Raw genomic sequence first — 25,453 nt, 5'->3', positions numbered from 1 at the left:
GTACTTTTTGAAATAATCACTCCTACAGCGATGGAGTTGCTACATAAATAGCCTTTGTTTCCCCTTTTCAAAGATCACTTACACCTGTGTATTACGGAGTGCACTGCTTGTGCACAAATGAATAACCATTACATAACTTTCATAAGCACTATCCAGTATTTTGTCCCCGTGTATTTCACAATTTGGTCTGCAATGACCTGTATCTGCTCATGCTCAAACTGCAACCGTCCAGTTACGCACTTTTTCGTTTTAGAACTCTATTCAAACGTTACATTTTTAAAACAATGTCATCCTTGAATAAGTAGACCCTTTCTTATCTTTATCATTCTTACCTTGACCATGACGAGAGTAAAAAGGGCATTAATATTCTGTTTAAGTAAGTCTATATAAGTTAAAATCCCTCTGGTTCAAGTTTTATTTTAAAAGACTATCACACTTTTCAGACCACCACACACAACTGCAAAGAATGGTGGTTATGAAGCAGTCTTGGGCCACGTAAAGAGAAATTGTTGAAAGTCATCCCTGATAATAAAGTAGGGGTATATACTAATGTTTAACCATTCCTGTTTTTCCGCTTTGGGGTTACCCGTCGTCACTCCCCTCATCCCCGGAAAGTGCCCTTTTTGTTGGAAAAGGAAAAAAGAAAGAAAAAGTAAGCTTCGAAAGACGGGAGTGTAGACCCAACAAATTATTAAAGCGCATTCTACTAATTAAGTTGAACCCGACACTGTGTCTCAAATCATGTTTAACAAACGGAAAAACTATGATTATATATACGAGAGTTATCTTTAAGTGACGTAATTTTCTAAGCATAGCGTAAACAATTGAGAAAAAGGGATAAGTTCTGTGCTTTCCTCAGCATAACCAAATGTATACAATTAAATAAAAGGATCAGTGCTTTTTTCAGCACTACTTTTAATGTGAGGGAAGAAAGAATAATTACAGGGAAACCTATCAAGAAACGAGAAACGGTACGTAACAAAACATGATTAAAGAAAATGGAAAGTAAGAACAAAAATGGAAGAAGAAGACTAATGCAGCAATACAACAAATACAAATAAAATAAGGGATAGAAATACAAGTGGGAAAGAAAAGAAAAAAAGGGAGAGAGCTAATGGGGGGGGGGGGGCAGAGATATCAAGGAAGGATTAGCATAGGGATAGGGATTGACCGTTGGTATTATAACTGTTCTGCCCAATCTTTCTTTTCATTCACAGCAGAGATGACATTGGCACAACGGTAATTCGTCACGCGTTTCTTGTGGTTACCTCGATGTTGTCGAATTTCCCTTCGCTAAAGGTGATGTCCTTGATTGGTGTAATATGATCGTAATACACCTCTTTATCTTGCACTAAAGAAGGTCATTCTCGCTCATGTCGAATGTCTCGTGAATAAAGGAGCAGATATAAAAAAGCATCAGGATATCATGGTACACCGTTACAAGGAGCAACGCAAGGGGGACATATACAAGTTGTGAAATACGCCATGTCTATACATACTCAATACATGCTGTGCTGATGATAATGACTATACACTTCTCCATAATACTTCACAGACAGTCAAGCTTGATATTGTTCGGTGTCTCGTAAATACAAGGGAGAGGTAAACAAAGTATCACACGATGGTTCTGGACCACTAGGTAAATCATATAGCAGAGATGATCATGTCTAAGGAAGCAGATCTTGGACGTACTGATGTTGTCCATACTATCCTTCTAAATGCATCTTCCGAGGGTGATATTTATACTGTAAAGTACATCATACGTAAAGGCGCGAACCCGAATTCGGTTAATAACGATTGTTATACACCCCTGTACATTGCCTCACGAGAGGGTCATCTTGATGTTGTTGAATGTCTAGTGAATGCACGAGCAGATGTAAAGAAAACAACACATGGTTATACACCCCTGCATATTGCCTCACAAGAGGGTCATCTTAATGTTGTTGAATGTCTAGTGAATGCAGGAGCTGATGTGAAGAAAGCAGCAAAGAATGGCGGGACATCTCTCGATATAGCGTTAGAGAGAGGTCATGTAGACATTGTAAAATATCTAATTTCTAAAGGAGCGAACCCGAATTTGGTTGATAACGATGGTGATACACCCCTGCACATTGCCTCAATAAAGGGTAATCTTGATGTTGTTGAATGTCTAGTGAATGCAGGAGCTGATGTGACGAAAGCAGCAAAAATTGGCGTGACAGCTCTCCATATAGCGTCATATACAGGTTGTGTAGACATTGTAAAATATCTAATTTCTAAAGGAGCGAACCCGAATTTGGTTGATAACGATGGTAATACACCCCTGCACACTGCCTCAATAAAGGGTCATCTTGATGTTGTTGAATGTCTAGTGAACGCAGGAGCTGATGTGAAGAAAGCAGAGAAGAATGGCATGACATCTCTCAGTGCGGCGTCATATAAAGGTCATGTAGACATTGTAAAATATCTAATTTCTAAAGGAGCGAAGCCGAATTCGGTTCATAAAGATGGTATCACACCCCTGCACATTGCCTCACTACAGTGTAACCTTGATGTTGTTGAATGTCTAGTGAATGCAGGAGCTGATGTGAAGAAAGTAGAGAAGAATGGCGTGACATCTCTCCATATGGCGTCATATACAGGTAATGTAGACGTTGTAAAATATCTAATTTCTCAAGGCGCGAACGCGAATTCGGTTAATAACGATGGTCAAACACCCCTACACATTGCTTCATTACAGGGTCATATTCATGTTGTTGAGTGTCTAGTGAACGCGGGAGCTGATGTGAAGAAAGCAGGAAAGAAAGGCGTGACATCTCTCGATGCGGCGTCATGTACAGGTCATGTAGCCGTTGTAAAATATCTAATTTCTCAAGGAGCGAACCCGAAATCGGCTGATAATGATGGTCAAACGCCCCTACACACTGCTTCATTACAGGGTCATATTCATGTTGTTGAGTGTCTAGTGAACGCAGGAGCTGATGTGAAGAAAGTCGATATGAATGGCATGACATCTCTCGATGTGGCGTCATATACAGGTCATGTAGCCGTTGTAAAATATCTAATTTCTCAAGGAGCGAACCCGAATTCGATCAATAACGATGTTCATACGCCTCTACACATAGCTTCACAAGAGGGTTATCTTCATGTTGTTGAATGTCTAGTGAATGCAGGAGCTGATGTGAAGAAAGCAGGAAAGAATGGCGTGACATCTCTCCATTCGGCGTCATATACAGGTCATGTAGACATTATGAAATATCTACTTGATCAAGGAGCGAACCCGAATTCGGGTGATAGCCATGGTTATACACCCCTGCACACTGCTTCACAAAATGGCCATCTCGGTGTTGTTGAATGTCTAGTGAGTGCAGGAGGAGATGTAAACAAACCAGCAATTGATGGTGATTTACCACTTCATGCTGCCTCTCGCGGGGGCAACCTTGACATTCTAATATATCTCATTACGAAAGGAGCAGATATCGAGGCACGTAATAATTTCGGTTGGACAGTTTCTCACTTTGCAGCAGATAATGGTCATTTGGGATCTTTGGAATATTTCTTGAGAAACAACACTAGCGGTACACCGGGAAATGGTCACAGCGCTCTTGAAGTTGGATGTCAGGTATTGTGCTCATGCAATTCAAACTGCGTTTACTTAACGGACGGGTCGCCCAGCACGGTGCACTGGCCATTTTAACCACCAATTTGTTGTATGGTGTGTTCACGTGTGCTGGGTCAGAGGAAAACAAATACAAAAAATAGGTCCCTCTAGATGAATAACCCGATTTCTGGCTTTTAGATAACTCGAGTTATAATGAAAGAATGAAGTCTAAAAGTTGTGAAAAAGTTGAATATTCCCTAATTAAATTTTTCCAAAGTTAAAATTTAGTCCATGATTAACTGTTCTCATGGACTCAGTACGTTCAAATAGGCATGTTATTGAGACATAACTGTAGCTGCGGGCAACTGCGGAATTAATGCCCTGGATATAATTGTTCTTGGGGGTGATTCCGAGAGGATAATTGTCCAGGGGATAGTTGTCAGGAAATGCCTGCAGTTTTAGAAGCCTGCGGTCGATTTTCTAAATGTGAAGTCAAAAGATCGGGAAGAGTGGAAATAAGAATAATAAAAAAATCATGTAGGAAAAAATTGGTGTTGGTGTTACAGGTCCAGCATTTATGAGAAGATATGGAGAACATGAAAACAATGAATAAGTTTCTTAAATTGGGTTGGAGAAGTTTAATAAATGATTTGTTAACTTTTCACAACTTTTAAACTTCAATATTTCATCGTTATGATTTAAATATTAACTGTAGTATCTGAACGCCCGAAATCGAGGAAATAATTCAGAGAGGGACGCGTTTTTACCTTTTGCATGGGTGGCTAATTTTGGCTAGTTCGTCGAGCCGCGCCGCGACTCGACCGTTTAGTTAAAGCCATTCAAATCAATATGTACACATAAAATTGAATGGCATGCAAGCAAACGCAGTGGTTAAATACGTGTTGTAGCTTTCAGAATGCATCCCCATAAGAAATATGTCCAATGTGTGAAAATCTTATGTGTTCTTCTTAGCAGGGATGGACTCCACGTTGAATTTCGTTTAACCTACAAACTTATTCCTTTAAATATGGTCCAGTTCCTCTGCCTCTGGACGAAGGTAAAAGACAAAAATGAGAAAACGCCAAACCTAAGTGGACATTGTACTTGTTCTAATTGTGCTCATTTAGCACATAATTTGGGATTCGGACTGGCTAATAGGATCTCACAAGTGAGGTATTACTTTAATAAATTCTTATTAAAATATTTACATATTAATTGTCGAATATATGTATTTGAAAATGTCAAATATTATATTCTACCAACACAATGATCATAAGCAATCCATATTGTCCCTGAGTTACTAAGTATCCATTGTCCCTTATGTAGAGCAAAATGTATTCATCGACGAAATTGGAGTAGGACTACATGTATCTTAATATGGTGGCCGACTTAAAACTGTTGGTAGTGTACCGATATTATTAATCTTACAGACCTTAAAAGGAGTCACCCCACTTATGGCTGCCGCAAGGGGAGGAAGTCTGGACTGTGTACGTCTGCTGCTCGAAAACAATGCAGACATTGAGACAGAAGATGCGGAGGGATGGACAGCCATCCATTATGCTGCAACAAGGTGAACTGTTCATACACATTTTTCATACTTTAACAGCGTGTCCACACACAAAACAATTTATTCCGAAACTCTATATAGTCAGGTCAATATACGGTAAAAAAACACCCCAACCCCCAAAAAATTGCAACAAAAGGTTTTTCAACGGTTTTTAGTAGTATTCGACCTCAGGAATAACATACTAAAAGTCGACCAAAATTGAATGTTCATAAAGCTGTTATTTTCAAGATGGCGTCCAAGATGGCCGCCGATACCTAGAAATGGCCATAAATCACTTATTATCCATCCTAGAGACATAATGTTGGTGTCTATCCCATGGTTTCGGGGGTCAGAGAATCCATTGAGACAAGTAAGAATGGTTTGTGATGGTCTAGGAAACCCCCAAATCCAAGATGGCGTCCAAAATGGCCGCCATAACATAAAAATGGCCATAAGTGACTTGTTATCTATCCGAAAGACATAATAAGGGTGTCTATGCTATGGTTTTCGGGGTCATAGAATCCATTAGGATAAGTTAGAACGTTAAGCAGTGGTTCAGGAAACCACAAAATCCAATATGGCGTCCAAAGGGCCACAAAACCACTAAGATTTCTCAATAGAGGGCGCCCTTAATAAAGAGGAAATGAACTTATAATGTTTCTCTCTCACCCTTATGGTGTCACCGACCCCCCAGAAAAGGGGTCAATTCAACTATTGACAGGTCATTGTCAACACTGAGGGAGTGGCCATGGCCGAGGGGGGGGGGGGGGGTGGGGGGGGGGGGGGGAGGGGAGTGACAAAGACAAAGTTACAACATAATAATAATATCTAGACACACATTCATAATACCTACCATACAATTAAAAATGTTTAAAACCTCGTGTTGTTCATGTCATCTTATAGCGAATACACATGCAGATCTAGCTGCATGTTCCTTCATTTTGATGAGGAATGTACTTTAGTAAGGAAAAATCATCTTCTGCTTCACTATCAGGTGACTCGTTATATGGATTGTTGTGGCATACATCAAGTTGGCAAGGTCCACAAACACACTGTTACATGGTAGTCCGTAACATATGCAGGTATAGCGAGGTGGCTACAAGCAGTACAGAAGTCGCAATGAATCAACTTAGGAAGATTACTATAGGTGCAGCCTCCGTATTTGACATTAGTGGAGCCAGATGATTGTCCTCTAATTTCCAGCCCCAGTCTGTGACGTCCATGTCCTCCCACTCTTCATCCATGCCATGACTTGGTAGCCCGAGAAAGGGGGGGGGGGGGGGGGTACTCACATATTAAGACATACATACGTGTGCCGCTCTAATGAATCCCTAAACATGGGTCCCATTTTTATCAAAAATATCCCTAAACATGGGTCCGTGTTTACACAATTTTCGGGTGTTTGCATTGTGAAAATTGTGAAAAGTGGGCTTAACTTCGAGAAAAGTGACCCCTATAAATAGGTAGGGGTTTATAATCTAATTCCCCCCCCCCCCCAATCCGGGCTTGGTAGTATGTTTTGAGGGAGTGCATTTGGTGGAGGCTGACGTAGGAGGGAGTTGCATTGGCAATTTTCTTGACGAACAAGTTGTATCGTAATGATGCAACTGAGTCATTACAGCGGCCACCAAACATGACAGACATTGCTTTGATACCAAGTTCCTCTAAGTAGTTACTTTGGCTGACTTGATAGAAGGAGAGTACTAGCACAGGATTCCAATTGAGGTTGCATTTCACAAGCTTCTGGAAGACTGCTTTCTTTCCTTTAAGAATATCCGGGAAGTTGAATCGCAATCGGTGTAGGCATCCAGAAAAAGTAGTTGTGAGCACAGATCCCGTACCCAGGTCCAATTTCAACTGCTAACAGTTCTACACCTTCGGAGCCTTGGCTGTCGATTGTAAGAGTGGAATTATAGTTCCTGCTATCTGTTCTAAGGATTATGCGAAGTCCAGTTCCTTTCATCAGGGTACCGATTGATTCCAGCAAAATCATGAAGGTCTGGAAGCAACCTAATTGCAAGTCAATCCCTTTCAGTGGGCTATTCAGTTCAGCAGCCTTCCAATATGCTGTTTTAATAATCTCGTTCAAAAGGAAAGCCAAAGCTACGACTCTGGGAGAGATTTTGAAAGTACAAATTGTACCTGCAAACCATAATTGCCGCTTTGCTTTGCTGTTTCAACAGTTCCTGGTAGTTAAAAGAAGGGGGAACTTGAGGTAGCAGAGGTGATGAGCTTTGAGCTCGGTCCGTTCCTACCTGCACTTTTCGAGGCTAGGAATGTCATTCGGAAGGCTAAGAAGCCTCAGCTAGCTCATGTTACAACCGATCATGCAAGTAAAGTGTCGGGTGAAGCCGTGAAAGAAAACAGACCAGTATGTCCTTGATGGTGGTTTCTTGGTGCATCGGATATCATGGAAGACAGGAGACAGCTTTGGCAGAATAGCACGATCATATCCTGATTTCACACCTTCCCCCCCCCCACTATATGGTTCTGCAAATGTAGTTTTTACGGCTATGGTGGAGGGCCGTCAATTAATGATCAAACACACCAGCGGCGTAGGCAGAATGCCCATCCAGTTGTCAGATTCAATGTAGACACAGTATTCTCAGGCAAGAAGGATGAGTTTTTATCAAAAGACTGCAATAAGCAGGGACTCATGAATCTCATTAGTGAGGAACTGAGGAAGGATAATTGCACCGTCAGCAATGTATCCGGGGATGCAGATGTCTTATTCTTCAGTCAGGTGGCGCTATAGCTGCGCTGCTGTGGCCATCACAAGTTTACGCCATCCTTCTCTGTCAGCTGTTGCTCTTGTTGCCTCTGACAGCCTTTTCCCTGCAGATGCAGATGTACATATTGCTAAAGCTGCAGTGAATTCTTTTCGTCGTCAGTCTACTACTCTGATTTGAGAAGGCACTGACCTATTGGTGTTACGCTTGCATTACGCGGATGAAGATAGCAGAGAACTATACTTCCACTCTTACAATGGAGCAATGCAAGGCTCCGAAGGTGTATAACATTAATCAGTTCGTTGAAAGTGGACCTGGGTAAAGATCTATGCTCAAAACTACTTTTTCGACATGCCTACACTGGTTGCGATTCGACTTCCAGGATATTCGGAATCGGAAAGAGAGCAGTCTTCAGGAAGCTTGTGAAATACAGCCCCACATAAGAATCCAGTGCTAGTACATTCCTTCTTCCAATTAAGTCAGCCACGGGAACTAATTGAGGAACTTGGTATCAAAGCAATGTCTTTCATGTTTGGTTGCTGCTGTAGCTGAAATGACTCAGTTGCATCATTACGATACAACTTGCTTGTCAAGAAAATTGCCAATGCGACTCCCTCCTACGCCAGCCTCCGCCAAATTCCACTCCCTCATAACATACTACCAAGTCATGGCGTGGATGGAGAGTGAATTATAAGACATGGACGTCACATACTGGGGCTGGAAATTAGAGGACAATAATGTTGAATACGGAGGCTGTACCTAGTAATCTTCTTGATAAGTTGATTCATTGCAACTCCTGTACTGCTTGTGGCACACCTTGCTGTACCCGCATATGTTACGGACTACCATGTAACAGTGTGTGTGTAGACCTTGCCAACTTGATGAATGCCGCAATCTATATAACGAGTCACTTGATAGTGAAGCAGAAGATGATTTTTCCTTACTAAAGTACATTCCTCATCAAAATGAAGGAACATGAAGATCTGCATGTGTATGCGCTATAAGATGACATGAACAACACGAGGTTTTAAATATTTTTAATTGTATGGTAGGTATTATAAATGTGTGTCTAGATATTATTATTAAGTTGTTACTTTGTCTTTGTCACTCCCCCCTCCCTCGGTCACTCTCTCAGTGTTGACAATGACCTGTCAAAAATTGAATTGACCCTCTTGCTGGGGGGGGGGGGGGGTTGGGGTCGATGACACCATAAGGGTGAGAGAAACATTATAAGTTCATTTCCTGTTTATAAAGTGCGCCCTCTATTGAGAAATATTAGTGGTTTTGTGGCCCTTTGGACGCCATATTGGATTTCGTGGTTCCCTGAACCACTGCTTAACGTTCTAACTTATCCTAATGGATTCTATGACCCCGAAAACCATAGCATAGACACCCCAATTATGTCTCTCGGATGGATAATAAGTGACTTATGGCCATTTTTATGTTATGGCGGCCATTTTGGACGCCATCTTTGATTTGGGGGTTTCCTAGACCATTACAAACTATTCTTACTTGTCTCAATGGATTCTCTGACCCCCAAAACCATGGGATAGACACTAAAATTATGTCTCTAGGATGGATAATAAGTGATTTATGGCCATTTCTAGGTATCGGCGGCCATCTTGGACGCCATCTTGAAAATAACAGCTTTCTGAACCTTCGATTTTGGTCGACGTTTAGTATGTTATTCCTGAGGTCGAATACTACTAGAAACCGTTGAAAAACCTTTTGTTGCAATTTTTTGGGGTCAAACCATATCTTGACCTGACTAATAACGAAACGTCGTATAAAGAATCATCGCATAAATTCCAGGGCGTCCACACACAAGAAACGTCGTATAAAGAATCATCGTATAGATTCCAGGATGTCCTGAAACTCTAAAGCGAAATATCTTATTATAGGTGCGCAGTTTGCTACTGCGATCATGAAATGGAAGCGGAAATGAGAGGTCAGGTCTCCTTTCGCTCGAGGTCACGTTAAGCCCCGTCCAGTTATACCGTTCTAGTTCGACTAGTTATACTACTTACGTTCACACACAACACATTCCGTGATTAGGCGTGATTCTTTATACGTCGTATAACGAAACGCATGTTTGGGCATCGTTTCGTTATACGTCGTTTCGTTATACGACGTATCGTTAGTAAGCGTCCACACACACAATTTCATCGTATAACTATTACATGTCGCCTTTTATTTGAAAAAGGGTATGTAGTTTGATTTTGGGGAAAACATGATGCGAAACAGAATTCACTTTGTTATCTTAGAATCATGCTATTAATAAAGGCAAAACCATCATGAAATTTTTTTAACAAAGTAAGTACAAAAAAATATACTTAAATGTGTGTTTTGCTATATTGTTTTAATAAAGTGGGAATGAAACAATGAAGATTCTACTGGATCGGAAAGCAATGTTGAGCACGAGACTTTCTAGTAGAGGCCAGTCACCAATAAGTATTGCACTAAGCTCTGGTAATGCTGACACTGCACGGGTTCTTCTTGATAAGGTACATGTAGCTGTAACTCATTCAGTTTATTATGTTAATTACTATGACACATTACCATAAGTACCACCATCACTTATACTTAACATTTTCTCCCATTACAACAACAATACCTCCCTTAGTTTTGATGGCCTCCTAATAGCACTCGGAAATAGTGTCTTCCTTTTTTATGATGGTGTTAACTTATGTTACCTTTTCTTATATTATCACGATAATCATATTGATCGTTTGTTCGTACGTAGAATATCAAGGTGTAATAAAATAGGAAGATCTATAACAATGTACTAAAATGCTTTGTAGATACAAAGATATACCTATTTCGCCTGATACAAAAATCCTTCACGATATTCCGTATTTAATCGGCTACTCCCCTGTCTCAACAATTCCAGTGTATTGTACCTAAAGGAACCTAAGATTTGACCTCTGTATCTACGAAAATAGCAAAACAATAATGCTCATGGAACTGACAGTCCCATTTGAACTTAGAATAGATAAGGCCCATCAAAATAAAGTTGATAAATACTCGTCCCTCGTCAGAGACATTCAAAATAATGGCTGTGACGTAGAATTTTGGCAATTGAAGTCGGTTCTCGTGGGTTCAATAGCGAGCTTTCGATTTTAGGCACCCGACCTGAGCTACTACGCGTGACGTCATATTTATCCCCTGCGCTTCTGTGCCAACGTTCCCTTCCAAATCACGCGACGGGAGTCAAGGGCAATTTCCTTGAATCCCCGTCGCCGTAAAAACGTCAACGTGAGTGCAGTTTCATCACCTTCGTTTATGTTATTCTTTGTTTTAATTATTCTATTATTTCCTCTTGCTATCCTTTGCTTCTTTTTCTATCACCTTTTCATATGTTATTCTTTGTTTTGTCATGTCTATCACTTTCTCTTTCTCTCTTTCCTTATGCTATTCTTTGTTTCTTCCTTCTATCACCTTCTCTTACGTTATTTTTTGTTTCTTCCTTCTATCACCACCTCTTATGTTATTCTTTATTTTATCAATCTATTACTTCCTCTTTCTGTCTTTCTTTATGTTATTCTTTGTTTTATCATTCTATTAATTTCTCTTTCTGTCTTTCCTTATGTTATTCTGTGTTTCTTCCCTCTATCACCTTCTCTTATGTTATTTTTTGTCTTTATCACTATATCACTTCCTCTTTCGATCTTTCCTTATGTTATTCTTTGTTTTTACCTTCTGTTACCATCTCTTATGTTGTTCTTTGTTTTATCATTCTATTACTTCCTCTTTCTGTCTTTCCTTATGTTATTCTTTGTTTTATCATTCTATCACTTTCTCTTTCTGTCTTTCCTTATGCCATTCTTTGTTTCTTCCTTCTTTCGCCTTTTCTTATGTTATTCTTTGTTTTATCATTCTACCACTTCCTCTTTCTGTCTTTCCTTATGTTATTCTTTGTTTCTTCCTTCTATCACCTTCTCTTATGTTATTCTTTGTTTTATAATTCTATCACTTTCTCCTTTTGTCTTTGACATTCTTTGTTTCTTCCTTCTACCACCTTCTCTTTCTGTATTTCCTTTTGTTATTTTTTGTTTTTTCCTTCTATCACCTACTCTTATGTTATTCTTTGTTTTTATGATTCTGTCAAATTCTCTTTCTTTCTTTCTTATGTTTTTCTTTGTTTTTATTATTTCCTCTTGCTATCCTTTGTTTATTCTTCTATCATCTTTTCGTTTGTTATTTTTTGTTTTATCTGATTCTAACTTTCCATTTCTGTCATTCTTACGTTATTCTCATATGGAAACGTTTGCTTGGATTTGTCTCATAAAAGAAGTTTACTACAAACTGACTCCCACACGGTGTTGAGGGTTCAGGGTTCACGGGCCACTGGCTTCGTCGGGCAGGTAGTTCCATTATGTGAATGGGTAAATTAACTATTACAAAATGAGGGGACACATTACATTGTACAATAGGGACACACATTGTTTTTATTGTGCAGAACATACTCTTTTATTGACTTACTTATTGAATGAAACTATAAAACCAAAATGCATTTTGTATTCTAACAATTGGAGTACAAAGAATAATAACAGGTGAATGAAATGCATGAACACCACAAACACCTGGGAAGGAAGCATTCATAAATTTGAATACATATAGTTGATAAACGACTCCACATGAAACTATAACACCCAAATGTAATTTACGTTCTGGCAATTGGAGTACAAAGAATGATAGCAGGTGAATGAAATGCTTCAACAACGTACGCAAACACCCTGGGAAGAAAGCATCCATACATTTTAATAATTTAGTTGATAAACGACATCGCATGTGGACGTTTGGTGGAGCAGAAAGCAGTGGATTCTTAACAACACGAACCCATTTAACAGAATGTCGGAACGTATATTAAATTTGGCGCGGTTGGAAAATACATCTTTCTTTCAACCCTGCGACTTTAATGGTACGATCAAGTAAATTAAAACAGTAAAATGGCTCTTATTTTAAAATTACTCATTGAATAAAACCCCAAACTTCAGTGATATCAAACAAAATATGTTAAAGCTTACTAATGATTACAAAAGATGTATAAACATTGTGAAAGTGTAGCATTTTACGATAAAAGACACCGATTTAGCGAAGATGACGTCATTAGAACCTGTTTATGTGCGCTTGCAACAGGGAATTCAAGGTCAAAAGGTCAATTCAGACGCTGATAAGTTATTGTTCAAGCCTTTTTGTTTCCTTTATACCGACAAAATTATACAATCAATCAAAACAAGTTTAACACCAGAAGAAAGCTAACGATTATTTTTTTCATTAACCGCTTGCCCCAAAGTCACTTCAATTCAATTCAATTCATTTATTTTTCCTCTTTCAATCGTTCATATTTACAATGATGGTACATTTTAACATATTCACATATTTATATACATATAGATCAATTTGCACAATACAATACATTCAAAAAATAAACATGAAATTGAAAGGGAAGGAGGGCCGACTAAAAAGCAGAGCTTGTAGGGTGTAAGCCCCCCTGTAAAAGTAATTATCATGAATTATCATTTTATGAGAAAACAAAACAAAAACAACAATAATAACAGTAACTGATTCAGTAATACAAAAAAAAAACACTTTTAAACGCAAAACATTGATAAATACATACATGACCACAGTGAAACGAGTGAGAGCTTGCGAGAGCGGCCAAAGTGTGATTGAAACTCGCTATTTGATCTTCTCCAACGCAAAAAGAGACGACATTGTGCTGGATAAATATATTTTTTTCCGACAAAAGTACAGAAAATCTGCATATGGTCTTTTTATATTATACTTTATGAAAAGTTACCTTAGTGACTTCCGGGCACCTCAATGCTGGAAAGAAACACACATTTTAGAAAACTTCACTTTTTCATGGAAAAATGATTATGTTCTATGCACGCATGTCAGATTGAGCGGATGATACAACGTTTCCATATGCGTATCAGATTTTCGCGCACCGTGAATTCATGACCTGATTTAATCACCTGATCTCAAAAATTGGTCACGTGACCGACGAAAGCGCCATCTCGAAAAGTCGGGTGCCTAATCGGGTGCCTAAATCGAAAGCTCGCTATTTCATCAAGCAATACCCACAGACTAAAAAAGATGCAGGGCTACTTGCATAACCGAAATAAAAAGTAATTTTGGAACAAATTCAGTAAAATGGCCTTTGTTTCGTCCTTTGCAATGTACTGCGCAATAACAGTAATAATCTTAATATTAATAATAATAATAAAGATAATGAAAGTTATACAAATAACAAAAATAATACAGCTTACAAGTAATAAAGAGGACTAGCGTGGTGCATCCGTGGGCTGAGTGCATGCCACTGTTAGATTTGTGTTGGATCACGTGAGCACTCAATTCCTCTGAAACGATTAAGCGTTTCTATAAAGTGCGTCCCAGACAAAACGAAACCGAGAGTTATCGTTGTTTTATCATAACTTAGTCACATTTATAATTACTAAATGACACATATTTGGAAAGCTTAGATCCTCCTCTTCTATTTGATGCATGAGTGATTAAAATACAATTGAAGAGAGAAGATGAAAAAGTCATTTGATGGACGGTATCTGAATTTCAATTAGAAAACCACATTTCTAGAAAGTTGAGGTTCTGCCCTTCCATAATTATGACACCTCAATCAGGAAAAATGAGCAAGGAATGACAAAGTTCTGTTTGTTTAAAGTAGTGCTTGCATTTCCATAATTTTATCAAACGAATTCGTTTCACTGGGTGCCTCCAAATAGCAACATGCAGAATTGACAACAGACTTAACTCCGTTTCATTGACAATCAGCATGCATGAAGTCTTTCGTCTACGGCTGAATGTCAACGAAATGGGTGGGGGTCATAGGCGCCGGAAGTGGGGGGCAGGGGGGGGGGGGCAAAACGCATTTTTGCCCCCCCCCCCAAAAAAAAGTCCCCCCCCCCCTCCAAAAAAGAAGAAAAAGAAGCTGTAAAGGAGTAAAGATGGTTTGTATGTTCAACCCAAAAGAACATAACAATAATAAGAACCTGAATTAAATCACATATAAAATTCCATTCAAAGAAAAGGAAAGTTAACAGGAATTCAATTTCCTTAACATTCCGCATGCCACCTATATCTATCAATGGAGGTTTTTATAATAGCGATACGCGCACATCGTGGAAATATTGTGAGAGGATGGGAAAGCGTGTGTGTTTTTTTGTTATGGGATGAGAAGACATGAGCTCCTAAACGATGGCGTACTGATGGGGGGGGGGGGGGTATTTCTTATTCGATACCATTGATTCACAAATGTTGCTGAAATGACATGATTTTAAGGTATTTTTTCTCAATGTTTTGGTAAGTCATACCTTTTTATGCGTTTGTTGGAAAATTAGAAATTTCCAAATTTACAGTAGGGCGAAAAATATGCTTATTTAGAAGCCTTCATGTCAGGACCTGATGAAACGGTTAGGCTTGGGGACTCGAGCCCCCCCCCCCTCACTTCTTTTCAAAAAGTATGTTACAGAGACAGAGAAAGAAAGAGAGAAAGAAAACATAAGTGACCTGCCAATGTCACAAATGAGGTATCAAAATATGCTCATCTGACCGTAACATATAGATTTTTATACAGATAAAATATGATAAAAGATAATATTAAAGCTTAGTTTCAATATTGGTTAAACAAGGTGATGTTCCCGAACTCAACGAAATTGGTAATTAATCTTACATCATAAAGTATAAAGTGAAGAAACCTTGAATGCATTAAGTATAGTGATTATAAAGATGTAATGTTGACATGGACAAAGATAAATATTAAGAAGTAAATAGGATATTTCACATCGATGGGAAAACAAATTCTCAGGCTATGTTATTATTGATATTGCACGTAGGAGTAGAGATACAAAAGTAGCAAACAGTATGCAAATGCATGAGGAAACATAAACAAAGACCGTTTTTTTGTTGACTCGATCTTTGTTAGATTTAGTTCAAAGATTCCAGGTGAATTAAGCAGCCTACAATACTGGGTATCGTTGAGGTATAATACCGGGTAGTCCGACAGAGATGGGTGTTGAGAAGATGTGAAGAGCCTAGGCGACGAGAGGAGATATGTCTACGTAAGGGCGGGAGAAGATCCCGGTGCCGGGGAGATTTCAACAGACTACGAGCAAATTAATCCAGTAGTTGTTCATGCCGCTCCGGCATACGGCAGATGGAGAGATGCTCTAGAGCATGGTCGTAAGAGACATACTGGTCCTCAATAATGATGCGGCAAACACGTTTCTGGATTTTTTCAATGTCATTGTACTGATTTGTATTGATGCTTGAGACCAAATGATGTTAACTTAGGCCCTGCGACTAGAGTGGGTAAAGTTGATCTCAGATAATTTTTCTTCCCATCTAGTTTCCTCCTTTCTCCTAGTAATATCAGCAGGTCGTTCCCTACAGCTTCTCTCTCTTCAATGGTTTTGGACTCAGTGTATGATTCCATACAGACGGTCACATTCTTCGTCCCAGCATGGAATATATGGGTGTCTAATGATAATGATAGTAATGATAGACAACAATTATGCATTATCTACCAAGTTTCATCATTTTCATGTCTTCTACTCCATATTACGGAAAGTGTTATCACATCATTACATGTATACATGATAACAAATATGTGTATGTCCACACATAAATATATATTAATATAGGCCTATGGACGGACTCAAAATTTATATTTTGATTCCATCATTTAGGCCTATTTGTTTATTTGTGGGTTTTTTTTCCCATCACAGGATGCAACAGCTGTACATCACAGCGACAGTACTGGTCTAACATCCATTCACCACGCTACTGTAAGCGGGCTATCATCAATCATTGAGGATTTGGTATCACTAGGTGCTGGTGTAAATACTCAGTCACACGATGGTCAGACACCCTTACATGTTGCCATCAGACTATGCCACTGTAAGAAAAGACAGGTTGAAGTGACGACAGCTTTGCAGCAGGTTACGTATATATTTTTGTTTAGTTTCTTCTTATTTAGCTTTTTCTTTACAGAGACCTGTTAGTCTTTCTAATGGACACACATATATATATGTGCGTGTGCGTGTGTGTGTGTGCGTGTGTGTGAGAGAGAGTGCGCGCGTGTGTGTGTGCGTGTGAATTCTTTACCAATCTACTAACCGATTCTCTGAATATCTGACAATTCTGGATATGGGAAGGACAAGGAGAAACTTGGAGAAAGGAGAAACATTTTATATATATATTCGTCGGTATGTGTGCGAGTGTGTTACTGCGTGTGTATGTTAAGTTACCCGTTGTTAAATCATAGCCATTAACAAGGGATTAATATTAGAAACAAGCTTAAACTATCCGTTTGTTTTATGTTATGGTTACTCTTTTACAATATTTTCACTGGCTCACAAGGTAATTTGTGTGCGTGTATGTCGTGCGTGTTCGTAGATGTGTGTTATTACTATATACTATAACTATTATTGTTATTGCTATTAACGTTGTTATTATTATTAATAGTAGTGTTATTAGATAAATAGAAAAGTAATCCTAGTATAGTCGTTACTGTTTTTATCATCATTGTCATTGTCATCATCATTTTATGTGAGAAGTAGATAATGCCATGCTAATAGATTGCTGCAAGTATAATACAAATAATCTTATTATCTGTAATCGAAAATGTAGAAACCGAGTAGGAGTGTAATGAAAACACTTAGTTTGGACACTCTGTATTTGCTTGTTTGTTTCACTATAATCTAGTTCCTGCAGTTAAGAAATCATAAGTCCTTAACCTTTTTATGCATTAACGAAATAGATACAACAAGAGAGTGATGATGACTTATCCCCCGCGGAGGCTCTGATACAACTTCTCATAAATCAAGGATCCAAGGTCGACATCAAGGATAACGAAGGTTTTACCCCGGTACAGTATACAAGAGATGAGCGCGTTAGACAAATGGTATTACGGAGGTGAGAAAAGTATAAAGATAATATAACAGGGCTCCGTAAACTATAATTCTGCTTATTTGTTTATCAAAAATAAATACATATAATAAATGAAATACAAGCTAAGATATATGCCAACTTAATTTATGTACAAAGTTCCTTTAGTTATTGTACGCGGGCCAAGTTGATAGATTGCTTGATTTTTCATGTGATTTGTCGATTGCCTATTTTTTTTTGCTGGAAACATCAGTCCTTAAAGATAATAATTCTTATTGTGTATCATGTGATGGTATTGAAGACCTAATATAGGATTTCCCGGCCAAATTCGCGAGTTTGTCATTCAAATTAATTTGTCTTGCGTTCAAATTCGACGGTTTTAGTGCAGTCAGGTGTATCTCGGGTTTATATTCCCTTTTCTAGTTTTCAAATCTATGGAATTTTTGTTAGAATCTACGTATGTTTCATTCAAATTAATGAACACTGTGCTTCTTTCGCTATTTAGTCATTCGATTTGGCACAACACGATTTTCTGAAAACGCGACGGTGTATTTCTAGCATTCTAATTCATTTGTAGCATTCAAATTAGCACTTTGTGCACTTAAATTGATGGTCAATATGCATTTCTCGTTTATTACACACTTTTTATAGCTCATTCTTTTTCTTTCAAGATTGTTTTTTCATGTGTATTTCATCATATTTCATTTTCTTGCATTTATACACTTATACTTATTAGATTTGTTTGATATTCATCAGCATTTAAGTTTGATTGTTAAGAAGAAAAAACGACTTGCATCTACGGACCTGATGGTCTTAGTATATTTGTAAATGTTCATGTAAGGAAGTTGTTTGTCTTATGTTTCATCATAAATTTATCATAATTTCATCATAATTTCATTATGGAAGAAGGGTACAATATTGTGACTGGGGTAGGGACTTGAGTCAACAACTTGAACATGATTCATTATTTAGCCATGTCTTTAGCCATCGATCGGCTGGCGGGCAAGTAAACTATGAAACTCTTTAAGAAAAACAGAGGGGTGTGCTGGGTATAACAGACGATGTGAATTACTTTTGTAAAATTCCGAGTCTGTAGTAAAAAGGGGCGATTGAGGGTACCCCCACCTTTCCCGGGTATATGAACATGTCCGTGCAGAAATGCCATATTCCTTGATTCCGCCCCTTCTTTACTTTATGTCTGACTACACCCATCTCCATTGTCCTGAAAATAAATAAATGGAATAACAGCTTAGACCCCAATGGGAAATCATGCATTTTAACTGCATTACTTAAAAACTGTAAAAGTTTGTTGCAATTCTTCCCCCTAACATGCCTAACTTGAATAAAAAAATATTACGAATACGAATGACAGGTGTTAATTTGAATGATAAACATTACGCTTCGACAAGTGAATATTAATTTGAATGCTAGTTGAGTAGTTTCTAAATTGAATGACAGATCTATGAAACCCTTCGACCAAAATCCTAAATTAAATACAAAAACTGGAAAATTGAATGATAATTGGCATGGCAAAGCCGATCTGCGCTAACTTAAATACAAAGTAAATGAATTCGAATGACAAACACGCGAATTTGGCCGGGAAATCCTATATTCAACACAATGTTGATACAGCACTGTCATATAAAACAAGATATTCTATGACGTAAAACATAGATGCATGATGAGTAATACATTCCAATTTGATAGACTCGTACTACCTCTTTTTTTCTTTTGGCAGCTTATCCGAAGATGGTGTTCATGAATTCCGCGGTATGTATTTTATGTGATTTTCAGTGACATTACTTTCCCTACAATTTCAAAAAATCCAATGTTTTTCCCTACCTAATTAACTTGTCCCTTTTTTCGTATCGTATGAACAAAATGTAGATCTACCGATTGCAAGATCTATTGAGATTAATCGCACCATTGGCTGTGAAGGAGGAGTTTTACATTTAGACAGCTGTAACGTCACAATGTCGATTCCACCAAGGACAGTGCAGGCTGGCTCTTGCCACGATGTATCTTTAGCTCTAGTTACTGATGATCCCCCACCTATCCGAGAGGGGGAGTTTCTTACTGGCCATGGCATTGGAATCACATTCCCTACACAGTGGCGCTATTCCACATGTAAGCCTGTAACATTGACTATGCCTCATGCTGCAACCATAATCAAGTCATCAGCTGTTCATCCTGACATTATCTGGAAGCACACAGAATCAGCCTCAGGTTAGTTGACAATACGAAGATGCAAGGGAGTTGTAACCATTTCAGGATTTGCCACTTTACATCCAAGTGACTCTCTTACTTGGACCAGTGAGAGTGTTAAAGTTCTTACCTCTTGTTAAAATGTGCCGTCATTACTCACATATTTATATTTTTTCATCAAAATAATGTCCGTTTTTTATCATCACTTCTTCAAAATATCAATACACACACGAAATTTGTTAACAAAGCATTTAGCAACAAATTGAAGAATTGTTAAAATCATCACATGAATTACGGTCATATAAAAGAAATCAAACAAATTTGTATTTGCATTGTTTTCTTGTCAATATGCAACTGTTTACAGTTCACCGCGAACGGTCCTCTGATGATGGTTATATGCAATGTATCCTTAAGAAAAGGGACATCAAGCTCGCCATAGATGCCCCGTCTGTAATTCAGGACAAGGTACAGCTTTGGATACCGATAAAGCTTCATGATCGTGCTCTTGGTAAACGAATGGTGTGCACCCCTTTCCTTCCCATCGACATGGCACAGGGGGAAGACATCGCACTTCGGATTTACATACATGAAGACATACCTTACATTGTTCAGGTAATATATATATGCTGCTTATACGGAGAACAATTTTGAAACTTTGCACGTAGGGTTGTGTGAAATAATGATTGTATTTGGCTTTGAAAGATATTGTTGTTATGCGCCAAAATATGAGCATCCCATCCCCATATAATTTCTTCGGGTACGGAGCATCATTATTGTATTTTTGTGTGTTTGCTCGAATTCCGAACAGAACTTTAGATTTTCTTATATATATAGATATATCAAGTATCTGCATTTCAAATAGTTTATTTACCATTACTATAATGGAATAGACGAAAGAAAAAAAATCCGAGTCCCCCCATTTGAAAAACGTTCATGGAAACTCTTATAGCTCTACATTGTTTTCAAGTTTATCATAGGAAAAGTGTACTTTAACTATCACAGAGTGCCAAGTTTATCAATTAATTGAAGTCATTTTTTAAAAAAAAACTTTGTGTAATTGATTACATTAAAATATTAAACTTTTCGAGACAGTTCTAATGACATAAGTTGGATGCTGTCTATGACTGCCTATTATTTCGACCGATAATATAATGTCTGTATAAGACAATACAACTTTGTATACTTCTAACAGAACAGCTCATGGCATAGCTGTAACTGTCTTGTATACATATATATTGTATACACTTTTTAATAAAATCAGTTTCTGAAAAAGTCGAATGTTTGACTTTTAAGGTACAAATTTCTCTCTCATAAAGTGTTATCCCTTAAATTATTATCAGTGTAAAAATATGAATGTTAAAAAATACCCTCTTCCTATTTTACCTCCGATGTTATGTGTAGTCTTTCTGAACAATTATGCATGACATCACGTTGTTCATGGTGTTAAAAAGCATATTCGATATCCTTTCAAAATTCCGTTGATTACATGCATGATACGTCATGAAAGAAAATCTACAAAGCTAAAGAAAGACATTCTTTTAACATGTGAACAGTATTTCTGATTGATGCAATCTTTTGATGAAGAACGGGGAAAGATACTTACTTGATATACTTTAGAACTGTTGAACAGATTTTCATTAAATGCAACGCACTGTTTATCAACTTTGGCAGATCGTAGAAAGTGAAGTGATCATCATTATTACTATAATTCCAATCACTACATTTGTAAGATCTGCTGTCACTGTTTTGTGTATGTTTTCAAAATAAAACAGAAAATTCAGGAAGAAGAGGAAAATCTGCTATACCATCAAGTACATCCTGAAAGATGTTTTGGTCTTGGACCTGAGTCAAGTGATCTAGAGCTGGAATGCAATGGGGAAAGAAGGGTAAGACTTATTCTTATTCTTGCTAGGTTTGAATGTCTGTGCATTCTAGTAAAACAAGACGATGTTATTGATACATGGCATGAGATGCAAAATAAGGGTAAGCAGAGTAAAATATACTATAGTTAGGATATGCCTCTAATTTTGGCGTTGCGGGTGTGTGTAATATTATGTTTTAAGTGTGAAAAACTGATTTTTCCCGATTTATGTTTCGTAAGTATGCGACATAGTTAAGCTTGCAGCCACATGTATTCAACAAAGGCCCAAATTAAACAAGCACTCCTTTTATTCTTGACTTACATACAAAACACAACAAAAAAATATCAAATTTACAAAAGGTATGCATAATTTAGTACTTACTATGTATATGTACATATATAAATATATATAACCCTATCGGGTATATTACTTGAAAATCATAATAAATCCTAACTCTAAATCTAACCCTAAACCCTAAACCCTAAACCTAAAACTTGTCTGTAGAAATATTTCCCTCCTAATGGCAATGTCTACTGCACGACTCACTTTTTCAGTCCAAATATCCGTCTAATGACGCCTTAAATCCGTCCACAGCGTTAACGTTGTCCCATTGCTGTTGGGAGAAATAACAACTAAATATTGTAAATATCATATTTGATCAGATCATCTCTGCCAAAGATGTATTCAACCGGCAGGAGACACTAGTTTCGATGCCCATCAAGGCGGAAACCAATGCGAAAACTCAATTGATTAACATCTCGATTTCAGCAACAAGTACCAACCAACCAAAAACTAGCATGGCGTTCGTGGCCATACGTACTGGTTTGTTAATCTTCTTATTCCCCTCTTCCTTCTACTCCTTCTTCTCCTTCTTCTTCTCCTCCTCTTTCTTCTTATGCTTCTTCTTTATCTACCTTTTTAAATCTTCTTTTACTCTTCCCTCATCTAGTTCTAATTATTTCCCCATCCTCCTAATTCTCTTCCTTTCCAAAAGATATAAACAAAATCATTTATCGTGTAAACATGTCACAATATTTATCATTTTCATGGAATCGAGGATCACTGCATACTTTTCATCATGTTTATATTCTAAGATATCTCGAGCTGTGAATTTGACGGAAACTTATACTTGAGAGATTTTAAGGAGGAACAACGTGTAAATTGCACGATATCGACAAGAACATAGAATTAAATAGGTTCGTGTATGTTATGTCATTGCTTCAATTTCTTAACGCAAATTATCATCCCCGTAATTTTGCAATACGTGGACTCAAAATTACTCTCGTTCCATTGAGATAAGTGGGTTCACTAAACAATTTTATCATTTTCTCCAAGGATTCTCCGCCGACATAGATTCAACCCTAGATGAGATGGTCCCTGGATCGATTGTAGACCTCCGGTAATGTTACATTTGTACACGATGTATTAATCCTTGGTGCTATATTTATATTACCACTATGCTTTTTAAATTGCGTGATATGCTCTAAAACATTGTTATTATTATTTATTACTATTATTCAAATGTTACATTAACAAAATGGAAAAATTATAATTTCGATTGAGTCAGGTTAAAAATAAGAACTTCAATACACAAGATAATGTACCACTGTGGTTATGAAAGAGCAAATGGAGAAAAATCTGAAAGATATGAAAGTCTGACTAAGATTGAGTGAAATACTAATAGTTATGTCATCAAGGGGTACAACTTTCGCAGTGGATCAAGAACCAACACTTAGTTAATTAAGAATGATTCAGACTCAGCGGAAGTATTGTCATGTTTCCGCAGGGATCTTCCATAGGCCAACTACTCTTCATCTATATATCAAGTACATATGTGGAATAACTCGTCGAATACGATGCTATTTGTATACGATTGCATCCTCTACCGGGCAATCAAGTAGGCCAAGGACACAGAAATCCTCCAATCTGATCTGAATAGGCTGGCTACCTGGGCAATTGTAATGATTAAGTGACAAATAAAATCGAACATTGTCAAGTGCTCCAAATGTTCCTCCAAGTTTAAGGAAGAGATGTAGCCTTCATCAACCGAACGGTACACAATGAACGGTAATACTTTCAAGGAGGTTAAACAAAATCCTTCCTTCGGAGTTGACCAAAATGTATTGTTTTAGAAACGAGCAGACAAAGACTATCTGGCCTCTCACCAAGAATATTCAAACAGCTGCATTTTTTAAAGGCCTCATCTTGAACATGTTGAATACGCATGTAGCGTAGCATGTGGAATTCTTATTTAAGCGAGGGAATCAACATACCAGAGGGCGTTTAGAAGAGAGGGGCCAAACCGGTCACTGACAATATGCGGAATGAACATCCATGTATCACACCTCAAGAGTAAACTGAATTGGCAACGACTTTAAAAACGACGACTTGTGGATAGCCACTCAATCCTCTTTATAGCCATTCATGACCATATCGCCATACTCAAAACTGGTCTTCATTACACAACCTCAGAATATCCTGAAGGGACACCACATTATCTCATCCGACATGAAATCCAATTTAATAATCACCTTTCTCCCAAGAACCATTTGGGCCTCGAATTTACTTCCTCATGAAGTGTAAATTTGCAAGTCAGAAAAATACTTCCAGACCCTGGAATGCAATCAAAAGTGAAAAGATGATCATTTATTTCTGGACCATGTTCATATAATTTCAAAATGATGTGATTAAAATGCATGAAAGATACATACTCTCGAATGCTAACGCTCTTCAACAATATCTGGCTTCGAGAATCATGACCAGGAACAGAACTGACTCAGAGTTAGATAACGGAGAAAGTATCTCTTTATTGAGATCTGGCTGGGATACTTGGTCATGACATTATGTAGCTTTACTAATCAATAAAATAACGGCATTTTTTCCCCACTCTATCTTGTCCCATTCCATTTCCATTTGTAGCAACGCCGAAGACTTTCCAAGTGAAGAATTCATCACAAAAGAGATTAACACTTATAAGTACTACCATCTTGGTATAGCATTGGGTTTGTCCTACCAGACACTTGACAGCATCCAGTTCAGAAGCAGACAACATGAGGAGGCTGGGGTTTATACCCCAAATCAAAAGGCTGTTATCTTTATGATCCGCTATTGGAAATGCTTGCAACATTCCGTCTCCCTAGCAGACGATCATCTAAGAGAAGTGTGGAAATCCGTGAGCGTTTCAGGAGATTCAGCCTCGGTTTTGAAACAACGACAAAGTGTGGGTAAGAATGCACTAAATGTTGAAAAACATTTATAATCATTCTAAAACAGACCAGGGGATATACAGAACTTATTTTTTTTACAAAATGAGGAATCGTGCAATCCAGTTTATTCTTCGAATTCTATTGATCAATAAGGTCTTTATATTTCACCTTCTCTCTAAAGGAAAGCAACATGACACAAATGTGGAAGAAGTCTTCGAAGGAGAATTCCCTCGAGAAGAACCAAGGACCACACCCACAGTAGGTCTACTTGATTTGGAGGTGGAGGTAAGTGTTTCCAAGCGGTAGTTGTTTGTCATTTAATATTTCCAGAGATTTAGCATGTATTTTCAAACCAGGGTCCCGTTGCATGAAACTGACCAATGATGATACCGTTGCCTTCAGAATTAACTACCATT

At 37.9% G+C, this 25,453-nt stretch overlaps 1 protein-coding gene across 1 annotated transcript; it reads left to right on the top strand.

The window, feature by feature from the left end:
* The first annotated feature begins 1,663 nt into the window (after positions 1-1,663).
* Positions 1,664-5,154, top strand: LOC574876 (ankyrin repeat domain-containing protein 50-like). Its single transcript, XM_030993723.1, has 3 exons — positions 1,664-1,733; positions 2,352-3,601; positions 5,011-5,154. Exons 1-3 carry the CDS (start codon positions 1,664-1,666, stop codon positions 5,152-5,154), a joined length of 1,464 nt encoding a protein of 487 aa, XP_030849583.1.
* Positions 5,155-25,453: the final 20,299 nt, after the last annotated feature.

Source organism: Strongylocentrotus purpuratus, unplaced genomic scaffold (assembly GCF_000002235.5).
Source record: "Strongylocentrotus purpuratus isolate Spur 01 unplaced genomic scaffold, Spur_5.0 spur5_scaffold_20, whole genome shotgun sequence".
In the NCBI taxonomy this organism is placed as follows: domain Eukaryota; kingdom Metazoa; phylum Echinodermata; class Echinoidea; order Camarodonta; family Strongylocentrotidae; genus Strongylocentrotus; species Strongylocentrotus purpuratus.
Note: the sequence above shows the minus strand (reverse complement) of the source record. Positions and strands in the feature narration are given on the sequence as shown.

Bases quoted from the DNA above. Each gene is read 5' to 3' on its own strand.
- LOC574876 (XM_030993723.1), top strand. From the start codon at position 1,664: ATGTCTAAGGAAGCAGATCTTGGACGTACTGATGTTGTCCATACTATC. The intron at 1,734-2,351 runs GTGATATTTATA...TTGAATGTCTAG, and splicing joins TCTAAATGCATCTTCCGAGG to TGAACGCAGGAGCTGATGTG. The intron at 3,602-5,010 runs GTATTGTGCTCA...TTAATCTTACAG, and splicing joins CTCTTGAAGTTGGATGTCAG to ACCTTAAAAGGAGTCACCCC.